The sequence below is a fragment of the Rhinatrema bivittatum genome, chromosome 7 (assembly GCF_901001135.1).
Source record: "Rhinatrema bivittatum chromosome 7, aRhiBiv1.1, whole genome shotgun sequence".
Classification (NCBI taxonomy): domain Eukaryota; kingdom Metazoa; phylum Chordata; class Amphibia; order Gymnophiona; family Rhinatrematidae; genus Rhinatrema; species Rhinatrema bivittatum.
The window spans coordinates 128,420,087-128,442,166 of NC_042621.1; the positions used below are offsets into that span (position 1 = coordinate 128,420,087).

The 22,080-nt window shown below is 44.0% G+C and overlaps 1 protein-coding gene across 1 annotated transcript in view; it reads left to right on the top strand.

The window, feature by feature from the left end:
* The window catches only part of CUEDC2 (CUE domain containing 2), a 108,972-nt gene that overhangs the window by 50,646 nt on the left and 36,246 nt on the right, over positions 1-22,080 (top strand). Inside the window, exon 6 of the mRNA XM_029609111.1 lies at positions 1,164-1,282. Within this exon, the coding sequence (XP_029464971.1) occupies positions 1,164-1,282 (119 nt within the window). The remainder of the gene's footprint in view (positions 1-1,163; positions 1,283-22,080) is intronic.

The following is a 22,080-nucleotide window of genomic DNA, read 5'->3' on the forward strand; positions in this document are numbered from 1 at the left end:
TAAGCAATTTTGCTTACAGCGCCGTTTAGCACCCATTTGGCCTTACTGACTATTTGTAAACCGTTGTGATGGCGATACGAAATGACGGTATATAAAACTTGATAAATAAATAAATATTAAAAGCACAAACACACTGAATAATATTCCCCAATAGTTAACTTCGCCCCAATACTTTAAAGAAAAAAAAAATTCCCAGGTAAAACTTACTGATTCCTTTCAGCCACTAGCAAGGTGATCCTCCTCTCAATGCTCCCACTGGATTGTGCCAAAAAGTGGAATATAAATTAATAAAATAAGTCTGAAACAGTGAACAGCAGCCAGTGGCTAGGTATCCTGATGAGAGGCCCTTATTTTTTTTTATTTTAATTATTCAGTTTATATTCTGCCTTTCAGACACTTCAGAGCGGATTACATTCAGGTACTCTAGGTATTTCCCTATCTCCAGAAGGCTCAGAATCTGTTCGTATCTGAGGCAATGGAGGGTGAAGTGACTTACCCAGGTCACAAAGAGCAGCAGGAGGCTTCCCTGGTTTGCAGCCCCCTGCTTTAAACACTAGACTGCTATTCCACTCCTTGAGCCGACAGGCTTTCATGCTACACAGAAATACTAGTAATGTGATACAATTGTTTTCCATGACAGCTTCAGGTAGCTTGCTTGTTAGTAAAGAATGGAATTTTTACTCAACTCTTTTAGTGGACTTATCTGCTGACTGTGTGGTTATTGGGTTTTGATTCCTTGGATTGTATTCTGAGCTTGGACTCGAGGCTGCAGTGAAGCTGAATGCTTTTCTGCTGGCAGCTCTCATGAAGGGAGGGTAGAATTGTGGACTGCTGTCTTAGTAACCCTTGCCAGCTCACTGACAAGTCTCATAGCTGTCTGCACCACTGAAGGTGGCTGCAAATGTCTGTCCTTGATGGAGGAGGATGAAGAGAGATGGTGTAAAACCACTGACTGTTTCAATTGAGGTTGCTAAATTCTACCTCTAACCTAAATACACACCAGGCTACCAGGCCTTGTAGATTTTGTCCATTTTAGGAAGTGTTAAAACAAAAATAAAACTGCAAGAGGATGAAAAAGGTAGAGAGATGCATTCACAGAAGAGAAGGGGAAAACAGAATAAAATACACTAAGTTCTTGAAAATATGTATTGTGTTCTCTTAAGAAAATGTCCTCCCAAAAGCTACAGGAAGAGTCTGTGAGACATCTGCCAACTGCAGCAAGGAGCCCAGGGAAAATGCTGAAGGGAGGATACAGCTTTCAATGGAGGGAGCCACTGCTCAGGTACTGTAAGCAAAGGCATAGGCCGGTTTACAGAGGCTGCAACAAATGGTAAGGAACAGTACTACTAGATTCGAACTGCCTCTGTGATACCTCACTTTTTATTCGGAATACCCACAAGATCTTTCTTTGTTTACTTTAGTCGAAATTTCTGTTCAATAAAAGCTTCCTTAAAGCAATCATTTACAAAGTAGAATTTTTTTAAAGAGGTTTATAAGGCCATGTTTATTAATTTCCATTACAACTAGATTACACTTTCCAGAACTCATGGCAGCCTTTCAAACCAAGGCAAGTAAAAAATTTCCTAGCTAAGCCTTCACAGTATTTTGAGAAAAGAAAGGCAGATAAATATCGGGCACAGTTTGATGCCTTCAGTGATCAATTTCTAGAGTGAGCAAGTACCACATCCTTCAGGAGTCTCTTAGCTGATGCACAAAACCACGAGACAGTTCCCTGTATGTACCAGGATCAGTCCAGACCGCTGGGTTATGCCTCCCTTTCAGCAGATGGGAGTCAGAGAAAAGCTGTGTGCCACCTGCAATCCCCCAGTATTTCTCTGACTCCAGCAGATGAAGGATAGCATAACTTGCAGTCCTGATCCTTGCAAAATTCTTTATTTGATTGCTTAATAAGTGAAGGGGGTGTCCTAACCTTAGTACCTTTGACTAGATCAACTTGTAGTAAATAGTAAAAAAAAAATAAAATAAAATAAGGGAAGACTGAGATCACTTTGTAATAGTGGGCAAGGCTGGGCTCCTGCCCTTGGCCTTAATTCCTGGAGAATATTAACGCAGCCTGGTGAGTTGGGGGGGATTTACCAGTGGGCCGGTCCCTACCCCCCCCCCTCCCCCCAAGTGCCAGACATATCTTAATTCCTCTGGTGGAAGCTACAAATTATATATTAAGCCCAGGGATGTACATTCCCCTGGTTGAATAGCTCTGAAAAAGAAAAAATAAATACATAAATAAAAGACAAAGGATAAGCCTTTTAAACAGAGCGAGCCTGCTGAAATCTCCCGGGGCTCCAGAGGGGGTGAATTGCTTCACTTTGCTGAATTTCTACTTTCGGCTTAGATTGCCATGCCGCGAGGATCGCGATGTGCAGCATGTGGAGAGCCGGCAGCGTGGCTCTCTCGTGAAGGCCTCTGCTCTCGCTGTATCCCTGGGGGCGAGGGGCCTTCGCAGCTGCCGATTGCAGGGAAAAGATCAGCGTTGCCACGATCACGTGGCTTAGGCCGCAGTCAGACAGTTCACAAGGAGAGAGGCCTGCCCCGTCCCCGACAAGTGCGAGAACAGCGGCCATTTTGCCCGATTCCGGCCCCGCTGCTGCGCAGGGCTCCGATGCACAGGGCTCAGGGGGAGGGGATTTCCCGCCGATTTCTCCACCTACGTTAAGCCCCCAAAGGCCTCGCGATTTGGGACATGATTCTTCTCCTCCTCCTGCCGTGACTCCGGGGGCCCTTAAAGAGACAGCACCCATTTTCTTCTCAGTTTATTTTACTGCTTCACAAAGCTTATATGGAGGCTGAGGCAGACTTGGATGGGCAAGTCTGCCTTCTCCTCCTGCTAAGATCCCCAGGCCTGCGGAGGATCAAGGGGCTCCTAGGACCCAGCCTTTCCGTCCTGCTCCTGACTCTGAGCTACCGGCGCCTTCCACTCCTCCAGGGTCCGTGATTCCGGACCCCTCCCCGGTGGATACGAGCCATGATGTTGACAATGCCGCTCCGGTGGAGGGGGATGATCCGCGGGTGCTCCGATTATTTAGTAAGGAGGAGCTAGACCCTTTGATTCCTCATGTGCTACAGGAACTAGATATTCAGGCTCCGCAGCTGGTGACGGATCCTTCTTCAGGGGGATCCTGTTTTGTTGGGCCTGCGGGCCCTTCCTAGAACTTTTTCCTTTCCACCCAATGCTTTTACAGCTTATGACTCGGGAATGGGATGCGCCTGAAACCACCCTAAGGGATAGTAGGGCCATGGAAAAACTTTATCAGCCATCCCTAAGGTGGATGTGGCTGTGTCAGCCATCGCCAAGCACACCACGGTTCCGGTAATGGGAGGAGCAGCTCTCAAGGACCTCCAGGATAGAAAGCTGGAGGTTTACTTAAGTGGATATTTGACGTATCGGCCCTCAGAGTTAAGGCGGCAGTCTGTAGTAGTCTCATGCAGAGAGCTACCCTTAGATGGGTTCAGCAATTACTCACAACTCAAGAGCTCCCTCCGGCGGAGGCAGAAGAGGCCGACCGCATGGAAGCGGCAGTTGCTTATACAGCAGACGCTTTGTACGATCTTCTTCGTACTTCTGCGCGTACGATGTCCTCGGCAGTTTCGACAAGGAGGCTTCTTTGGCTCCACAATTGGTCGGGTGAACTCTCTTCTAAGACTCAGCTGAGTGCCTTTCCGTTTAGAGGAAAGCTGTTATTTGGAGATGATCTGGAACAACTGGTTAAGTCCTTAGGGGACAATAAGGTTTACAAGCTCCCGGAGAACAAGCCCAGGCTGTCTTGCCCTTTTGGTGCGATCCAGGGTCATTTTCGGGGTCAGCGCCTTTTTCGTATGGGTAAGGGCTCGTTTTTTGCCCCTCGGCCGTTGTCGGCAAGGTCTCAGGCTTGGGCTCATTCCGTTCGTGGTAGATGGCCTCAGCGTGAAGGATCCTCCCAAGAATTTTCCTCCAACAAGGCTTCCCAATGAAGGTGCGCCGGCCCATTCCTCCGTTCCCGAGATCGGTGGTAGTCTCTCCCTGTTTCGCAAGGAAATGGGTCAAGATTTCTTCGGACCAATGGGTTCTAGATATCATAGAACACTGTTACGCTTTGGATTTTGCTTGCCTGCTTCGGGATCTGTTCCTGGTGTCTCCTTGCGGGTCTCAGGCAAAGCAACAGGTCATTTTTCCAAACCCTGTCTCGGCTCAAGGCTCTGGGAGCGGTTGTCCCGGTGCCACCGAACGAATGTCAGACCGGCAGGTACTCCATTTATTTCATAGTCCTCAAGAAGGAAGGCTCCTTCCGGCCGATATTGGAATTTAAAAAAGGTCAACAGAGCACTACGGGTCCCTTGTTTTCGAATGGAGACATTGAGGTCTGTCATTGCGGCCGTCCACAAAGGCGAATTTTTGGCTTCTTTGGATATGACTGAGGCTTACCTTCACATAGGAATCCAAGAACATCATTGAAGGTTTCTGCGGTTCATGGTCTTGGGTGAGCATTACCAGTTTTGTGCACTGCCATTTGGTTTAGCGACGGCTCCCCGAGTCTTCACCAAAGTCCCTCATGAGAGGCTTCTAAAAAAACTAAAAAGTCATGGGATAGGAGGTGATGTCCTTTCATGGATTACAGACTGGTTAAAAGACAGGAAACAGAGTAGGATTAAATGGTGAATCTTCTCAATGGAGTGCCTCAGGGATCTGTACTTGGACCAGTGCTTTTCAATATATATAAATGATCTGGAAAGGAATACGATGAGTGAGGTTATCAAATTTGCGGATGATACAAAATTATTCAGAGTAGTTAAATCAAAAGTGGATTGAGATACATTACAGGAGACCTTGCAAGACTGGAAGATTGGGCATCCAAATGGCAGATGAAATTTAATGCGGACAAGTGCAAGGTGTTGCATATAGGGAAAATAACCCTTGCTGTAAGAACATAAGAATATGCCATACTGGGTCAGACCAAGGGTCCATCAAGCCCAGCATCCTGTTTCCAACAGTGGCCAATCCAGGCCATGAGAACCTGGCAAGAACCCAAAAACTAAGTCTATTCCATATTACCGTTGCCAATAGCGGTGGTTATTATATAAGTCAACTTAATTAATAGCAGGTAATGGACTTCTCATCCAAGAACTTATCCAATCCTTTTTTAAACACAGCTATACTAACTGCACTAATCACATCCTCTGGCAACAAATGCCAGAGTTTAATTGTGCATTGAGTGAAAAAGAACTTTCTCCGATTAGTTTTAAAAGTGCCACATGCTAACTTCATGGAGTGCCCCCTAGTCTTTTTATTATCCGAAAGAGTGAAAAACCGATGCACATCTACCCATTCTAGACCTCGCATGATTTTAAACACCTCTATCATATCCCCCCTCAGCCGTCTCTTCTCCAAGCTGAAAAGTCCTAACCTCTTTAGTCTTTCCTCATAGGGGAGCTGTTCCATTCCCCTTATCATTTTGGTAGCCCTTCTCTTTACCTTCTCCATCGCAATTATATCTTTTTTGAGATGCGGCGACCAGAATTGTACACAATATTCAAGGTGCGGTCTCACCATGGAGCGATACAGAGGCATTATGACATTTTCCGTTTTATTCACCATTCCCTTTCTAATAATTCCCAACATTGTTTGCTTTTTTGACTGCCGCAGCACACTGAACCGACGATTTCAATGTGTTATCCACTATGACGCCTAGATCTCTTTCTTGGGTAGTAGCACCTAATATGGAACCTAATAGAGATGTGAATCGTGTGCCCGATCATTTTAACGATCGAAATCAGCTGGCAGGAGAAGAAAATCGTGTTTGGCACGATTTTTTAGCTAAAAAATCGTTTTTTCCGGTTAGTGCGCACTAACGGGAGTTAGTGTGCACTAACCCGCGCATGCTTGGTGCTGTTCCCCGTCGCCATTTTGATACCAGATAAGCACGCAGTAGCCACTAGCCAGCCATTAGCCACTGCCACAAGAGAAAGTGCTAGCAGCAGGTGCCAGGAAGTAGTGCAAGCACTCACTCAGTACTATAGTAGAACAGTGTAACAGCCTGCTCTGTAAATTTAACCATTGTAAGTATAATAAATTAATAATAAACTTTTTTGTGTAGTTTTTCTTATAGTATGTTAATGTTTTGAAGCTCAGGTTGCAAGTTTCTTTATTAAATGTTTTGTTTCACTAAAGTAGCATATTAGAGAAGTACTTAATTTCATTTTATGTAAAGTTTCCTTAGTTTAATACACAAAGTACTTCATTTTATTTTATGCTACGCTAGTGAAAAAAAAGAAGTTTAGTTTAACACAGGAACTGCAAACTTGAGCACAGTGTGTGTGGGGGTGTGTGTGAAGGGGGAGACAGCCCCTGCATTCAGCTCTGATTTTCTGAAGAGATCTGTCCTTCAGAGACCAGGGAGTGGGGCTGCTTGCACCTTCCCCTCCCCCTCCCCCTCCCGTATACCAGCAGTGGGGGGGGAGGGAGGGATGTGAAGGGGGAGACAGCCCCTGCATTAAGCAGCTCTGATTTTCTGAAGAGATCTGTCCTTCAGAGACCAGGGAGTGGGGCTGCTTGCCCCTTCACCTCCCCCACCCCCTCCCCTTCCCTCTCCCATATACCAGCAGTGGGGGGGGGGGGGAGGGAGGGATGTGAAGGGGGAGACAGCCCCTGCATTCAGCAGCTCTGATTTTCTGAAGAGATCTGTCCTTCAGAGACCAGGGAGTGGGGCTGCTTGCCCCTTCACCTCCCCCACCCTCTCCCTTTCCCCTTCTCTCTCCCAGATACCAGCAGTGGGGGGGGAGAGGGATGTGAAGGGGGAGACAGCCCCTGCATTCAGCTCTAATTTTCTGAAGAGATCTGTCCTTCAGAGACCAGGGAGTGGGGCTGCTTGCCTCTCCCTCTCCCCTTCCCTCTCCTATATACCAGCAGTGGGGGGGGGGGGGGAGAGGGATGTGAAGGGGGAGACAGCCCCTGCATTTAGCAGCTGTGATTTTCTGAAGAGATCTGTCCTTCAGAGACCAGGGAGAGGGACTGCTTGCCCCTTCACCTCCCCCACCCCCTCCCCTTCCCTCTCCCATATATCAGCAGTGGGGGGGGAGGGATGTGAAGGGGAAGACAGCCCCTGCATTCAGCTCTGATTTTCTGAAGAGATCTGTCCTTCAGAGACCAGGGAGTGGGACTGCTTGCCCCTTCACCTCCCCCACCCCTTCTCTTTCCCATATACCAGCAGGGGGGGGGGGGAAGGGATGTGAAGGGTGGGATACTTCAGCCCTTTGCATTCTGAGCTTCTGAACTTACGTTTTTTCATCTTCTTTTTTATTTTCTCATTGTAGATGGATCTTGATAGGGAGTCAGCCCAACCGTCCTCCTCAAAGGCAGCTGATGATACTAGGTCCAGGAAGCCCCGGTTCACACAGGCAGATGTGGACCTCCTAGCCCGGCTACTCCTCCTGGATGAGGAGAATCTCTACACCCCCTCAGGCAGCAGGCCTAACCTTCAAAGGGAGTCTGCTGCCTGGGTGGCTCTCCAGGAGGAGTTCTGCCGGAGAGCCTCTTACCCGTGTGAGATCAAAGATCTCAAGAAGAAAGGTGAGAGATAATGTTAACTAGTGGTATATTATTTATATTTATTTATCATTTTGAAATGGTGGGATTTGTATTTGGGAATTTGGAATGCCACATTGAAAGATAGCTAAGTATTTTTTTATTACTGAATTTTATATATTGCATAAAAAAATAACCTAGTAGGGCATGTTGTGTTTGTAATTAATTTATTAATCAATTAATGTTATTCTATTTCCTTTCTACCTCTAATTCTCAGGTCGGCATCTGAGACTTCACGCGGGTGATTGGCTTGAGGAGGTCCGCAGGACTTTAGCGCGTCCTTTGCCTGGTAGGTTGTTTTGAGAACAAGTACACAAATATTATTCAATTAATTGTAATGGAATTTTTGTTTAATAATGTTTGTGTCAGATCAGATTCCTTTTTTTTAAATTTTAACTGTTGTTCTCTGAAATTTGATCTGTGTCTTCGTACAGAACCACACACCAGCAGGGACGAGGCGGGGCTTCCTGGGCCCAGTAGCTGTCAGCAGAGGAGGACGGAGGGAACCGTCCCTGGTGGGCCAGGTATTATACTATTAGATAATTGAGCCCTGACCATTGACCAACATGCTGCAAATGTGAATGGGGGAGGAATGTGAGACTGAGGGAAGGGGGTATTAGTCAGTGAGAGGGGAGGGAGGCATACAACTGAGGCAGAGTGCATGCAAATCTCTCTCATGCATATTCATTAGGGATAAAACCAGACTGAAAACCAGACTGGTTTGTGGCCCTCGAGGACCGGAACTGCCCACACCTGTTCTATATCTTATGTTGAATTTTTTTTACATTTCTTTACAGGGCAAGAAGAGGCAGCCACAACCACCAGTGCCACCAGTGGTGAAGAAAGAATGGAGGCAGCCACAGCCAGGACCAGCAGCAGCACCAGCACCACTGCTGCTTTACTCCCTGCAGGATCTCCTCCAAGCTGCGTATGCACTGCACATGCGCAGTTTGGCATGCTGAAGGAGATCCTGCAGGGAGTAAACAGCCTCAGGGCACATTTCAAGGATGTGCAGAGGAGGCTGTCAGCCATGGAGGAGGCCATTCAGGAGTGGAGGGCACAGATATCTCCTCCTCATGAGATGCCTCGTGAGGAGGAGATGCCAGTGCCCTCTGCTCCAGAGCAGGATCCTCCTCCCGGGTTGCCATCTTCCTCTCCACATCCTTGAGTACTAATGAGTACCAAATTAGCCCTGAGTGGGGTGCTAAACAACACATAATTTTTTTTTTAATTTTATTATTTTGTCATTTTAAAGTTATATTTTTAACAGTATTGTTTATTTTTGTTATATTTTTGTAGTTAATAAAATGTTTTTCATTTGAGAAATAGTAGTGGCCTCAATTATTAAAATTATTGTAAATTGGGATTTATGTGTGCTTGTCAAGAGATTTTCTAACATGCACACAGCAATAAAATTACCAGTGTATCAATTAGTCTTTCAGTTTCCAATCCATCTGCAACTCATCAAGATCAGCCTCAGCTTCCCCCATTTCTCCCAGACCCCGACCTAGTCAGTATTTCACTGTTAAGACTTATACAATCACTTACTCCAGATAAAGAGCGAGAGTAAATATTAAGTAAGCTGCCAAATCTACACATACAGTAAATCTCTTATAAAATAGCGACTGACATACATAAATGTTGGCTTCCACTTGGGAACACCTGGACCATCCCTTTTTTTCACACGTGTAGATTTACTCATGTTGTACTAGTATATAAACAAGTATATGCAATTTAAACACGTAAATGCTGTTTTTTATTAATGCAACTTGAAAATTCAGCTTAACATGTATCTGCTCAGCAGGGAGAAATATTTAAATCTCGGCCAGAGAAAGCTTTTGAATACTGACCACAGGGAGGTTAAGAAACTCATGACACATAGTGGAGAGATGGTTTTGATTTAGGCACTAACTTAGGTGGTCAGGCTTTATTTCTAGAGAGTGAGACAAATTGGCCCCTATAAACCAGGGTTTCCCAAATAACCACTCAGCCGGATTTTATGCATATTGTAAATTTGCATATACTGAGTCCCCATGATATGCAAATGTATCTCATGCATATTCTTTGTGGATATTCTAAAAATCCAACTGGCTGTGGAATCCCCAGGACCGGTTTGGTAAGCTGAGCTATAAACTGTCTCAGCCTGAAAAATAAACCATGCCCCTATCACAGTATTTATTTCGGATTTTTATATCGAATCAGGTCGGTTTACATAGAACAATAACTGTCGCATTAAAGGCGTTACATTAAACAGCGTTTCTTAACATATGAGTAACATATAACATATAAATATAAATAATACAACTTAAATATTACATGATATTTAAAATATTAGTATGATACACACACAACATTAACTGCTTAGAGAGACTATGGTCAAAACTCAAAAGTACTTTAACTTCCTGTTTTCTAACAGCTGCTAAATACTAGCGCACACAGTTGATAGACACAAACTTAGGTTTCTTTCTTGCACATACAAAGTCCTTATTCATTAAGCTGACAAGATAGATGATAACAGCACAGCAGACACCTGAGGTGAAGAGGCAGGGGCAGTTTTATCATGAGGCAGTGCTGCTGCTGAATGCTCCATCCTGTTGCGTCCCCAAATGACCTTGCATCCCCATCCTAGACAAGAGACTCACTCCTCCTCCCAGTCACAGCGAATTTTCACATTCTCAAGCAGCGGAAGGTTCATTTTGATGAAAACCAATGCCTCTACTAAGCCTGGATTCAAACGTGCACGGTGTGGACTCACAATGTTCCCTGTCAATGAAAATACGCTTTCACTTTGCACACTGGTGGGTGGGCAGGAAAGAAAGTGTTGTGCTACTATGGTAAGATAAGGCCACATTGAAGCTTTTTCTGCCCAATATCTCAGGGGATCTGACTCCATGCTCTGAACTGGCTCAGAGAAAATTCTTCACATGAATTTCTGCAACCTTCTCTTGCAGGTATTGCTGCTGGTTAGCAGCAGCACCACCAGTCTCAATTCTGCCAAGTCTTGCTCTTGCTTTTGAAATAGCACCAGTTTGATGAAATTTGGGAGGAGAATGGGGTGTCATCATGAGAGGGGAGCAGCTGGTGGAACTGGAAGAAGTTGAGCAGGATGGAGTGGGAGGAGTTTAAATCTTTTCAACCATTTTAATCAACTTATTTTTCCAGTATGCAAGAGTATTGCACTTGAGAGCAAAACTGCCTTTCACACGTGGGTCACACATATCAGCTAACATATAGCAATCATTTTCCTTTAGAGGTTTCAACCTTTTCTGTACTTGCTCTTTTAAGCATTTCACAAGCTGCAACACTTCCTTCGACAAATCTGTCTGATGCAGAAATTCCTCTAATACCTGCTCCAGATCATATATTACAGGGATGATATCACCTAATGTGGCTGTAGCTGCACTCAGTTCATCAGTATATTCTTTGAAAGGCTTGAAGACATACACCATCTGTGCAATGTTTTCCAGTCCTGACATCCAAGTGGATTTTCCAATCCAATTTCTGATTCCATTGCCAAATCATGCAGAGGTGTCTGTTGTTCAGACAACCTCTCCAACATAAGATAAGTGGAATTCCATCTGGTAGGCACATCTTGAACAAGGTTATGCAATGGTGCCCTAACTGCTATTTGTTTTTCTCTGAGTTCCTTCCCACTTTTCACACTGCGATTGAAATGCCCAGCTATTTTGCGACACTTTTCAATCAACTGCTTCAGGGCTTGACTAGTACCAGCACCTTGCACTTCCTTGCCACTTAGCCCCAATGCATCCCTCACTACCAGGTGCAGTGTATGTGCAAAGCATCGGATGCCTTTGAATCCACCATCATCCAGAGCCTTAATCATATTGGCAGCATTGTCAGTAATGATATATCCATTTAAACATTCCATATCACTGCTTCTAAATAGCCCTTTCCATCCTTCCATCATCCCCTGAATTGTCTGTAAGATATTTACAGAAGTTTGTCTGTCTACCACTTGAGCATGCAGTAAAGCCCACCGGTATCCTGGAGAAAGCTTTTTGGAGCTGCTGGTGCTACTGCAGCCACTGCTGCTTGGGCTGTCAGTTAATGCCTCATCCAGCTGCCACCAATGTGCTGTTAGAGACAAATATGCGAGCATTGCATTCATACTAGTCCAAAGATCAGTGGTGAGATGTATGCTCCTTCCCTTTGACCTTGCCATCACAATCTGCATTTCAGCACGACATTGTGAGTACAGGGAAGGAATCACCTGATGGGTAAATGTAGTTCTTGAAGGAATTTTGTAGTCAGGGGCTAAAAGATGGATCAGCTGCTTAAATACATCATTCTCTACAATCTGCAGTGGCTGATCATCCACAGCAATCATTACAGCAATTTGTCGTGTCACCACTTTGGATAATACTTGCTTCCTAGTCTGTGAAACTGAAGAAGGACACCACCCCATCTGCTCAATAGTAGCTTTCCTCTGCTGCCGGGGAAGAGGAGAAGGAGACTGCTTCTGCTTCACATACACACAATCTTCTGAAGTAATTTCCTTCTGTGGCTTCCCTGCAGCTTCTTCTGCAAGCAACAGTGCTCTATGTTCTCTTTCAAGGTGATATTTCATGGTGGTGGTAGTAAGATGTCCAATACTTCTTCCACGGCTCACCATCCTTTTACAATGGATACATTCAGCACATCTCCAATCCTCCATAACATTAAAATGATTCCAAACCTTAGATGTTTTTCTACTGTCCCTTACTCTAGGCTGGACATTTCTTGTCATTGTTGTCATAGTAGTAGTAGTAGTAGTAGAAGTAGCAGAAGAAGTTGTTGTATTAACCTGCCAATTTTCAACTGGTTTAGGAATAGAGAGGATACTGGCACTGGCAGTGGTTTTTGCAATCGGACTACCATCATCTGATTCATTACTACCATTGTCATTGGTGGTGTTCTTCTCCTCATCCTGATCATCATCAACATTGTCATCCTCCTCAGAGTCCTCTGATTCTTTATTCAACACTTTCTGTAGCACTTCATCTATCAATAAACTTTACTGCCGCTGCACAGATTTGACTTTCACCTTTCCTGATTTTGCTCCTTTCTTGTCCTGCAAGTTACCTTGCACTTTTACATTAGCTGCATTAGAAGGGGTATCATTATCAAATCGCAGTTTTTTTCTAGTGACTGGAATTCTCTTTCCAGTAGCACTCTTCTTCTTACCAGCAAACATTTTAAAACTTTATGGCTGCAAGTCTAGTCCAGTACCAACAAGTAAGCTGGCACAGCAGTGTACTGATAGCAGCACCTAATAGATAAGATATAAAGAAGGGTTAGTTAGTGAGTGACTTCGTCAGTCAGTGACACGTCACTGAGTGACTATTAATCTGACTAGTGGCTCACTGGCATGGCTAGTAGCCAGCCACTATCCAGCCACTACCCCTGATACTGAGAGATTTATAAATTGTAACCGTCCGCCAGCCAGGCAGACTCAAGTCCAGCGCCAACAAAGTAAGCGCTGGACCTGGGTCTGCCTGGACAGAGCATTTATTTATTTATTTATTTATAGTTTTTATATACCGGGAGTTCCTGTATACAATACATATCACTCCGGTTTCCAAATAACAGTAAGAACTACTGCCGGGGGCAGTTTACATGGAACCAATCTTGGAACAAATCAGCATAGGAAGGATATAGTCAAGTGACAGGTCACTGTGTGACTAGTAATCTGACTAGTGGCTCACTGGTAAGGCTAGTAGCCAGCCACTACCCCTGATACTGAGAGATTTATAAATTGTAACCACTAACCACCACCAGCCAGGCAGACTCAAGTCCAGCGCCAACAAAGTAAGCGCTGGACCTGAGTCTGCCTGGACAGAGCATAGGAAGGATATAATCAAGTGACAGGTCACTGTGTGACTAGTAATCTGACTAGTGGCTCACTGGCGTGGCTAGTAGCCAGCCACTAGCCAATGACACTAGGCTACCCCATAATAAATAATATTATACTTTAATATACTAGCACTACTAACAAACAATTGATTTATTAATTTAAGGCTCACGTGCAAGTCCAGCGCCAACACACTGGCACTGTAAGACGACACACTAGTAATTAGACTGATATTTCAGTATTAATCAATCACCAGCTGCAGCTAATAGTACACTGATTGATTGATAATATTATATATATAATGCAATGCACAGGAAGCAATGATGTGACTGCTGGAGTGGTGCACTGCCTGCCTACCTAGGCTTGAATATAATGCTGCAGTACTAATAAATTATAATTCTGCTAAAATGCCACTAGCCTTGCCAGTGACACTAGGCTAATAGCCTAGTCAGACATTCACCACCACCTAGTAATTAATTATTAATTCACTGATATCATAAATCATTTAAAAAAATTGAGTAGGTTAATATAATAGATGTAGTAGATTGAATAAAGATCTGATGTTTCTCCTCTCCTCACACCAAACAAAAGCAACACACAAGCAGAGAAGCCCTTCTTATAAAGCTTAGCTAGTGAGTAAAGTTGGAGGGAAAGTAAACATACTGGCCAGTGTGGCCACTTCAAAAATACACTTACCAACAATTACCATATACATATATTTGAAGTGTGTATAATAGTTCCAGGACCACCTTTCTACAATGCACAGGGGTTGGCAAATTCAACATGCACTAGCATTTCACCTGCCAGTGCCTGCCTGGTAACAAAAATAATAAACAAGTTCTAGTCACATGAGTGATGATCATCACATTACTTTTTTTGTCAAGCTACCAACCGTTTCCATTTCCCATCCCCTCATCCATCACCTCAGTGGGAACCTTGGTAACATCAATAAATAAGAGGGCAGCCAGCCAATAACTGACCTGAAAAGTGTCAATTTGTATCATTTTCTGTTAGTGTTCGTGAGTTTCCATTTCCATTTAGTGCATTTCCATTTACCATCCCCCCAACCATCACCTCAGTGTGAACCTTGGTAACATCAATAAATAAGAGGGCAGCCAGCCAATAGGAATACATATTCATTCCTAACTGACCTTAACTGACCTGAAAAGTGTCAATTTGTATCATTTTCTGTTAGTTTCCCGTTAGTGCACACTAGCCCGATTTACAATTTTTTTAATGATAAATCGTTAGAATTCCTATTGTATTGAGGTCTTTGGCGATTTAAGACAATATTAAAGTTATCTGATGATAATTTTAATCGTTGAAAAACGATTCACATCCCTAGAACCTAATATTGTGTAACTATAGCATGGGTTATTTTTCCCTATATGCATCACCTTGCACTTGTCTACATTAAATTTCATCTGCCATTTGGATGCCCAATTTTCCAGCCTCACAAGGTCTTTCTGCAATTTATCACAATCTGCTTGTAATTTAACTACTCTGAACAATTTTGTATCATCTGCAAATTTGATTACCTCACTCGTCGTATTTCTTTCCAGATCATTTATAAATATATTGAAAAGTAAGGGTCCCAGTACAGATCCCTGAGGCACTCCACTGCCCACTCCCTTCCACTGAGAAAATTGTCCATTTAATCCTACTCTGTTTCCTATCTTTTAGCCAGTTTGTAATCCACGAAAGGACATCACCACCTATCCCATGACTTTTTACTTTTCCTAGAAGCCTCTCATGAATAACTTTGTCAAATGCCTTCTGACTGGGCAACAATGAAAGTGTTACTGACCTAAAAAGGTCCTACTCTGTAGTATCGTGATGTGCTGAACACGAATATGACCATGAAAAGTTTTTATTGGCTCTAGTTTTGAAGATATTTAATATAGTTCACTTTCTATGTTTAGTCATGTAAATTTATCCAGTAGGACTTTAAATAAGCCTAGAATGATGTAATATTGCATCATATTGCATAATACTATCATGCACACATCATCCAGAGTTTATTACATCATTTTCTGATGCAATGCAGTTCTACTGCCATGCTGCTGCTGAGTAAGCTGACGTCAGCAGTGTACTATATGAAGCCCAGTCAGAAAGGGTGTGCATTTGAAATATTCATGCTGGCTGACTACTGCTGGACACTCCGCAGAGATGCTCCCGAACAGGTGTACAAGAGACAAGCAAAGAAATCTAAGACGTAGTCTATGACTTCATTTTTCAAACGGTATTAACCGTAGGTCTCCTACTATTGGCATACAATTCAAGATGTAATTATATTATTGCATATTACAAAAAAACTAGAGCCAATTTTGCATTTTCACAGTCACATTCATGTTTAGCACATGGAAATTTATAAGAATTGACTAATTTCATTTCAGTAACATGACTTTTGTGAAAATGTGTTGCCCAGTGAGCTATTGGCATACAGTTCAAGATGTAATTATATTATTGCATATTACAAAAAACTAGAGCCAATTTTGCATTTTCACAGTCACATTCATGTTTAGCACATGGAAATGTATAAGAATTGACTAATTTCATTTCAGTAACATGACTTTTGTGAAAATGTGTTGCCCAGTGAGCTATTGGCATACAGTTCAAGATGTAATTATATTATTGCATATTACAAAAAACTAGAGCCAATTTTGCATTTTCACAGTTACATTCGTGTTTAGCACATGGAAATGTATAAGAATTGACTAATTTCATTTCCGTAACATGACTTTTGTGAAAATTTGTTGCCCAGTGAAATTTATTTTTAACTTTTATATACCGACATTCTTGCATTAAATGCAAATCATGCCGGTTTACAGTGAAACAGAAAAAGCAGGAAAAAATTCCTTAGTCGAATACAATGAAACAGCTTAGTTAACAAAGGAAACATAAATATACATTTTTACATATACACAAAGGTTTGCACGAAGGGGTGCACAAAGGGGAGAGCCCCTTTGAGGCGCCCCTTCGGCGCGTGACGCCTGGTGTTGAGGTTGTCTTAATTGTCCGATGTTAGTGACGTCATGGGGGGGCGGGTCTAAGGATCGCAGCACTTACATCGCTGCTTCTTTCCAGTTCCAGGTGAAATCCAAGTATACTACATCTACTGGTTCACCTTTATCCACATGTTTATTAACTCCTTCAAAAAAGTGAAGCAGATTTGTGAGGCAAGACTTGCCTTGGGTAAAGCCATGCTGACTTTGTTCCATTAAACCATGTCTTTCTATATGTTCTGTGATTTTGATGTTTAGAACACTTTCCACTATTTTTCCTGGCACTGAAGTCAGGCTAACCGGTCTGTAATTTCTCGGATCTCCCCTGGAGCCCTTTTTAAATATGGGGGTTATATTAGCTATCCTCCAGTCTTCAGGTACAATGGATGATTTTAATGATAGGTTACAAATTTTTACTAATAGGTCTGAAATTTCATTTTTAGTTCCTTCAGAACTCTGGGGTGTATACCATCTGGCCCAGGTGATTTACTACTCTTCAGTTTATCAATCAGGTCTACCACATCTTCTAGGTTCACCGTGATTTGGTTCAGTCCATCTGAATCATTATCCATGAAAACCTTCTCCAGTACGGGTACCTCCCCAATATCCTCTTCAGTAAACACTGAAGAAAAGAAATCATTTAATCTTTCCGCGATGGCCTTATCTTCTCTAAGTGCCCCTTTAACCCCTTGATCATCTAACGGTCCAACTGACTCCCTCACAGGCTTTCTGCTTCGGATATATTTTTAAAAGTTTTTACTGTGAGTTTTTGCCTCTACGGCTAACTTCTTTTCAAATTCTCTCTTAGCCTGTCTTATCAATGTCTTACATTTAACTTGCCAACATTTATGCATTATCCTATTTTCTTCTGTTGGATCCTTCTTCCAATTTTTGAATGAAGATCTTTTGGCTAAAACAGCTTCTTTCACCTCCCCTTTTAACCATGCCGATAACCGTTTTGCCTTCTTCCACCTTTCTTAATGTGTGGAATACATCTGGATTGTGCTTCTAGGATGGTATTTTTTTAACAATGACCACACCTCTTGCACACTTTTTACCTTTGTAGCTGCTCCTTTCAGTTTTTTTCTAACTATTTTTCTCATTTTATCAAAGTTTCCCTTTTGAAAGTTTAGCACGAGAGCCGTGGATTTGCTTACTGTCCCCCTTCCAATCCTTAATTCAAATTTGATCATATTATGATCACTATTGCCAAGCGGCCCCACCACTGTTACCTCTCTCACCAAATCATGTGCTCCACTGAGCATTAGGTCTAAAATTGCTCCCTCTCTCGTCGGTTCCTGAACCAATTGCTCCATAAATCTATCATTTATTCCATCCAGGAACTTTATCTCTGTAGCGAGTCCTGATGATACATTTACCCAGTCAATATTGGGGTAATTGAAGTCTCCCATTATTACTGCATTACCAATTTGGTTAGCTTCCTTAATTTCTCTTAGCATTTCACTGTCAGTCTCACCATCTTGACCAGGTGGACGGTAGTATACTCCTATCACTATAGTCTTCCCCGACACACAAGGGATTTGTACCCATAAAGATTCAATTGTGCATTTAGTCTCATGCAGGATGTTTATCCTGTTGGACTCTATGCCATCCCAGACATAAAGCGCCACACCGCCTCCCGGGTGCTCCTCTCTATCATTGCGATACAATTTGTACCCCGGTATAGCACTATCCCATTGGTTGTCCTCCTTCCACCATGTCTCTGAGATGCCAATTAAGTCTGTCATTCACTTCTATACATTCTAATTCTCCAATCTTACTTCTTAGACTTCTGGCATTAGCATACAAACATTTCAAAGTTTGTTTTTTGTTTGTATTTTCATTCTGCTTTTTAATTGATAGGGATAAGTTAGAATTTTTTAGCTCAGGTGAGTTTTTAGTTACAGGCACTTGGAATACTTTTCTTATTATTGGAACCTCACTGTCAGGATGCCCTAATTCTAATGCATCATTAGTATCCTTTGAAGATACCTCTCTCCGAACCATGCGCTGCTGAGCGACTGTCGGCTTTCCCCTTTGTTCTAGTTTAAAAGCTGCTCTATCTCCTTTTTAAAGGTAAGCACCAGCAGTCTGGTTCCACCCTGGTTAAGATGGAGCCCATCGCTTCAGAAGAGACTCCCCCTTCCCCAAAAGGTTCCCCAGTTCCTAACAAAACTGAATCCCTCTTCCTTGCACCATCATCTCATCCACGCATTGAGACTCCGGTGCTCTGCCTGCCTCTGGTGACCTGCGCGTGGAACAGGGAGCATTTCAGAGAATGCTACCCTGGAGGTTCTGGATTTAGGTTTTATACCTAAGAGTCTAAATTTGGCTTCCAGAACCTCCCTCCCACATTTTCCTATTTCGTTGGTGCCCACATGTACCACGACAGCCGGCTCCTCCCCAGCACTGTCTAAAATCCTATCTAGGTGACGCGTGAGGTCCGCCACCTTCGCACCAGGTAGGCATGTTACCAGGCGATCCTCATGCCCACCAGCCACCCAACTGTCTACATTCCTAATAATCGAACCACCAACTATGACGGCCGACCTAACCCTTCCCTCCTGGACAGTAGGCCTTGGGGAGATATCCTCTGTACGATGTTAGGTTCCATATTGAGAGCTACCACCCAGGAAAAAAATCTAGGCATCATAGTGGATAATACTTTAAAATCGTCGGCTCAGTGTGCTACATCAGTCAAAAAAGCAAACAATGTTAGGAATTATTAGGAAGGGAATGGTTAATAAAACAGAAAATGTCATAATGCCTCTATATCGCTCCATGGTGAGACCACACCTTGAATACTGTGTATAGTTCTGGTCGCTGCATCTCAAAACAAATATAGTTGCGATGGAGAAGTTGCAACCAAAATGATAAAGGGGATGGAACAGATCCCCTATGAGGTAAGGCTGAAGAGGTTAGGGCTGTTCAGCTTGGAGAAGAGATGGCTGAGGGGGGATGTGATAGAGGTCTTTAAGATCATGAGAGGTCTTGAACAAGTAGATGTGAATCAGTTATATACACTTTCGAATAATAGAAGGACTAGGGGGCATTCCATGAAGTTAGCAAGTAGCACATTTAAGACTAATGGGAGAAAATTCTTTTTTACTCAACGCACAATAAAGCTTGGGAATTGGTTGCCAGAGGATGTGGTTAGTGCAGTTAGTGTATCTGGGTTCAAAAAAGGTTTGGATAAGTTCTTGGAAGAGATGTCCATTAACGGCTATTAATCAAGTTTTATTTAGGGAATAGCCATTGCTATTAATTGCATCAGTACATGGGATCTTCTTAGTGTTTGGGTAATTGCCAGGTTCTTGTGGCCTGGTTTGGCCTCTGTTGGAAACAGGATGCTGGGCTTGATGGACCCTTGGTCTGACCCAGCATGGCAATTTCTTATGTTCTTATGTAGTGGCAGCGTGTCTGCGACAGGAGGGGATCTTAGTTCATCCCTGTCTGGACGACTGGCTCATTCGGGCGAAATCGGAAGAGCTCTGCAAGGTGTCGGTGCAGTCTGTTTTGCATCGCCTCCATTCACTCAGATGGGTTGTCAATTTCTCCAAGAGCCAATTGGTACCGTCCCAGGTGTTGGAAGTTCTGGGAGTACAGTTTGATATGTCTGTAGGCAAGCTTTTCCTGCCTCGGGAGAGGATGGGCAAACTAATGACTCAGGTTCGATGTCTTTTGGCCCTTCCGTTGCCTAAGGTATGGGACTATTTGCAAGTTCTTGGTTCTATGGCATCTACTCTGGAGTTGGTTCCCTGGGCGTTTGCTCATATGAGGCCTTTGCAGAGGAGTTCCACTTGCCGTTGCCCCTTCTGGATTCAGCTAGGATCAGTCTAGAATGGTAGTTGATCTGCGATCACTTACAGCAGAGAATGGATCTAGAGAATCCACAGTGGATGATCGTGACAACGGATGCCAGCCTTTCCAGTTGGGGGCAGTCTGTCAGTCATGATCAGCACAAGGACAGCGCAGGAGTCCAAGTGGTCCATAAATCGGTTGGAGACAAGGGCGGTTCGTCTAGCGTTGCGCCATTTTCTCCCACTAATCCAGCATCATTTGGTAAGGATCCTATCCGACAATGCGACAACCGTGGCTTACATAAATCGTCAAGGGGTGGCCGCAGAGGTGGACAAGTTGATGGTCTGGGCAAAACGCAATCTGCTCCGGTTGGCGGCGTCACACATAGCCGGAGTGGACAACGTCCAGGCAGATTTTCTTAGTCGATAAAGGCTAGATCCCGGCGAATGGGAACTGTTCGAGGAGGCGATGCGGCTCAACTCGCTGGAGGGGAGCCCCCCGGCTGGATTTGATGGCGACTCAGCTAAACGCGAAAGCGGCTCGTTTCTTCAGTCGCAGAAGGGAGCACGGGTCAGAAGGGGTGGATGCCCTGGTCCTTCCGTGGCCTCACGATGCGCTCCTCTGTTTTTCCTCCTTGGCCTTTGATGGGGAAGGTCTTAAGGCGAATAGCGTCCCACCGGGGGCCGGTTATTCTCGAAGCTCCGGAGTGGCCGTGGAGGCCTTGGTTCTCAGACCTGATCAATTTATCGGTAGACGGTCCCTTGCATCTCAGTCACCTACCGAATTTACTCTGACAGGGTCCAGTATTTTTCGATCAGGCGGCTCGCTTTTGTCTAGCGGCTTGGCTTATGAGAGGAGACAGTTGAGAAAGAAGGGCTATCCGGATATGGTGATTACCATTATACTACGCGCACGAAAGACCTCTACTTCTCACCTATGTTCGGGTGTGGAAGGTTTTCGATTCCTGGTGCAGTGGGTTGAAGGTATCCCCGCACCAGGCCACTATTGTGCACATTCTCGCGTTCTTGCAGGAAGGCTTAAAGAAAGGACTGGCGTATAGCTCACTCCCAGTTCAGGTAGCGGCGTTAGGCTGTTTAAGAGGTAAGGTTGATGGTACATCCATTGCAGGACATCCGGATGTGGCGCGTTTTTTGAAGGGAGCCAAACATTTACACCTGCCGGTGTGTGCAGTGTGTCCTTTGTGGAGTTTAAATTTGGTTCTCCGTGGGCTCTGTGGTCTTCCCTTTGAGCCTATCAAGCGGGCTATGATGAAAGATTTAACACTCAAGGCGGTTTCCTCATGGCTGTCTGTTTGGCCAGACAAATATCGGAGATTCAAGCGTTGTCCTGCAGAGAACCGTTCTTGCGAATCTCGAACTCTGGGGTTTCGCTTCGGACGGTGCCTTCTTTTCTGCTGAAGGTTGTGTCGGCGTTTCACGTAAATCAGTCAGTTGTTACCAGCTTTTCCAGATTTGGATAGGAATTCTCCTCAGGATCAGGATTTGAGGAGACTGGACATCCGCAGGATACTTCTGCAGTGGATGTGACTAATGCTTTTTGATTGTCAGAACATCTTTTTGTCTTATGGAGCAGTCCTAAGAAAGGGTGTAAGGCTTCAAAGACTACTATTGCCCAATGGTTGAAGGACGCTATTGCTTCGGCATACATATGTCACAGGCGGCAAGTGCCAGATGGTCTTAAGGCTCATTAGATCAGATCTCAAGCGGCATCTTGGGCAGAGAGCCAATGTGTTTCGCCACAAGAGATTTGCAGGGCAGCTACTTGGAAATCTTTGCACACGTTTGCTAAGCATTACCGTTTAGACGTCCGGGCTCCAGATGTTGATT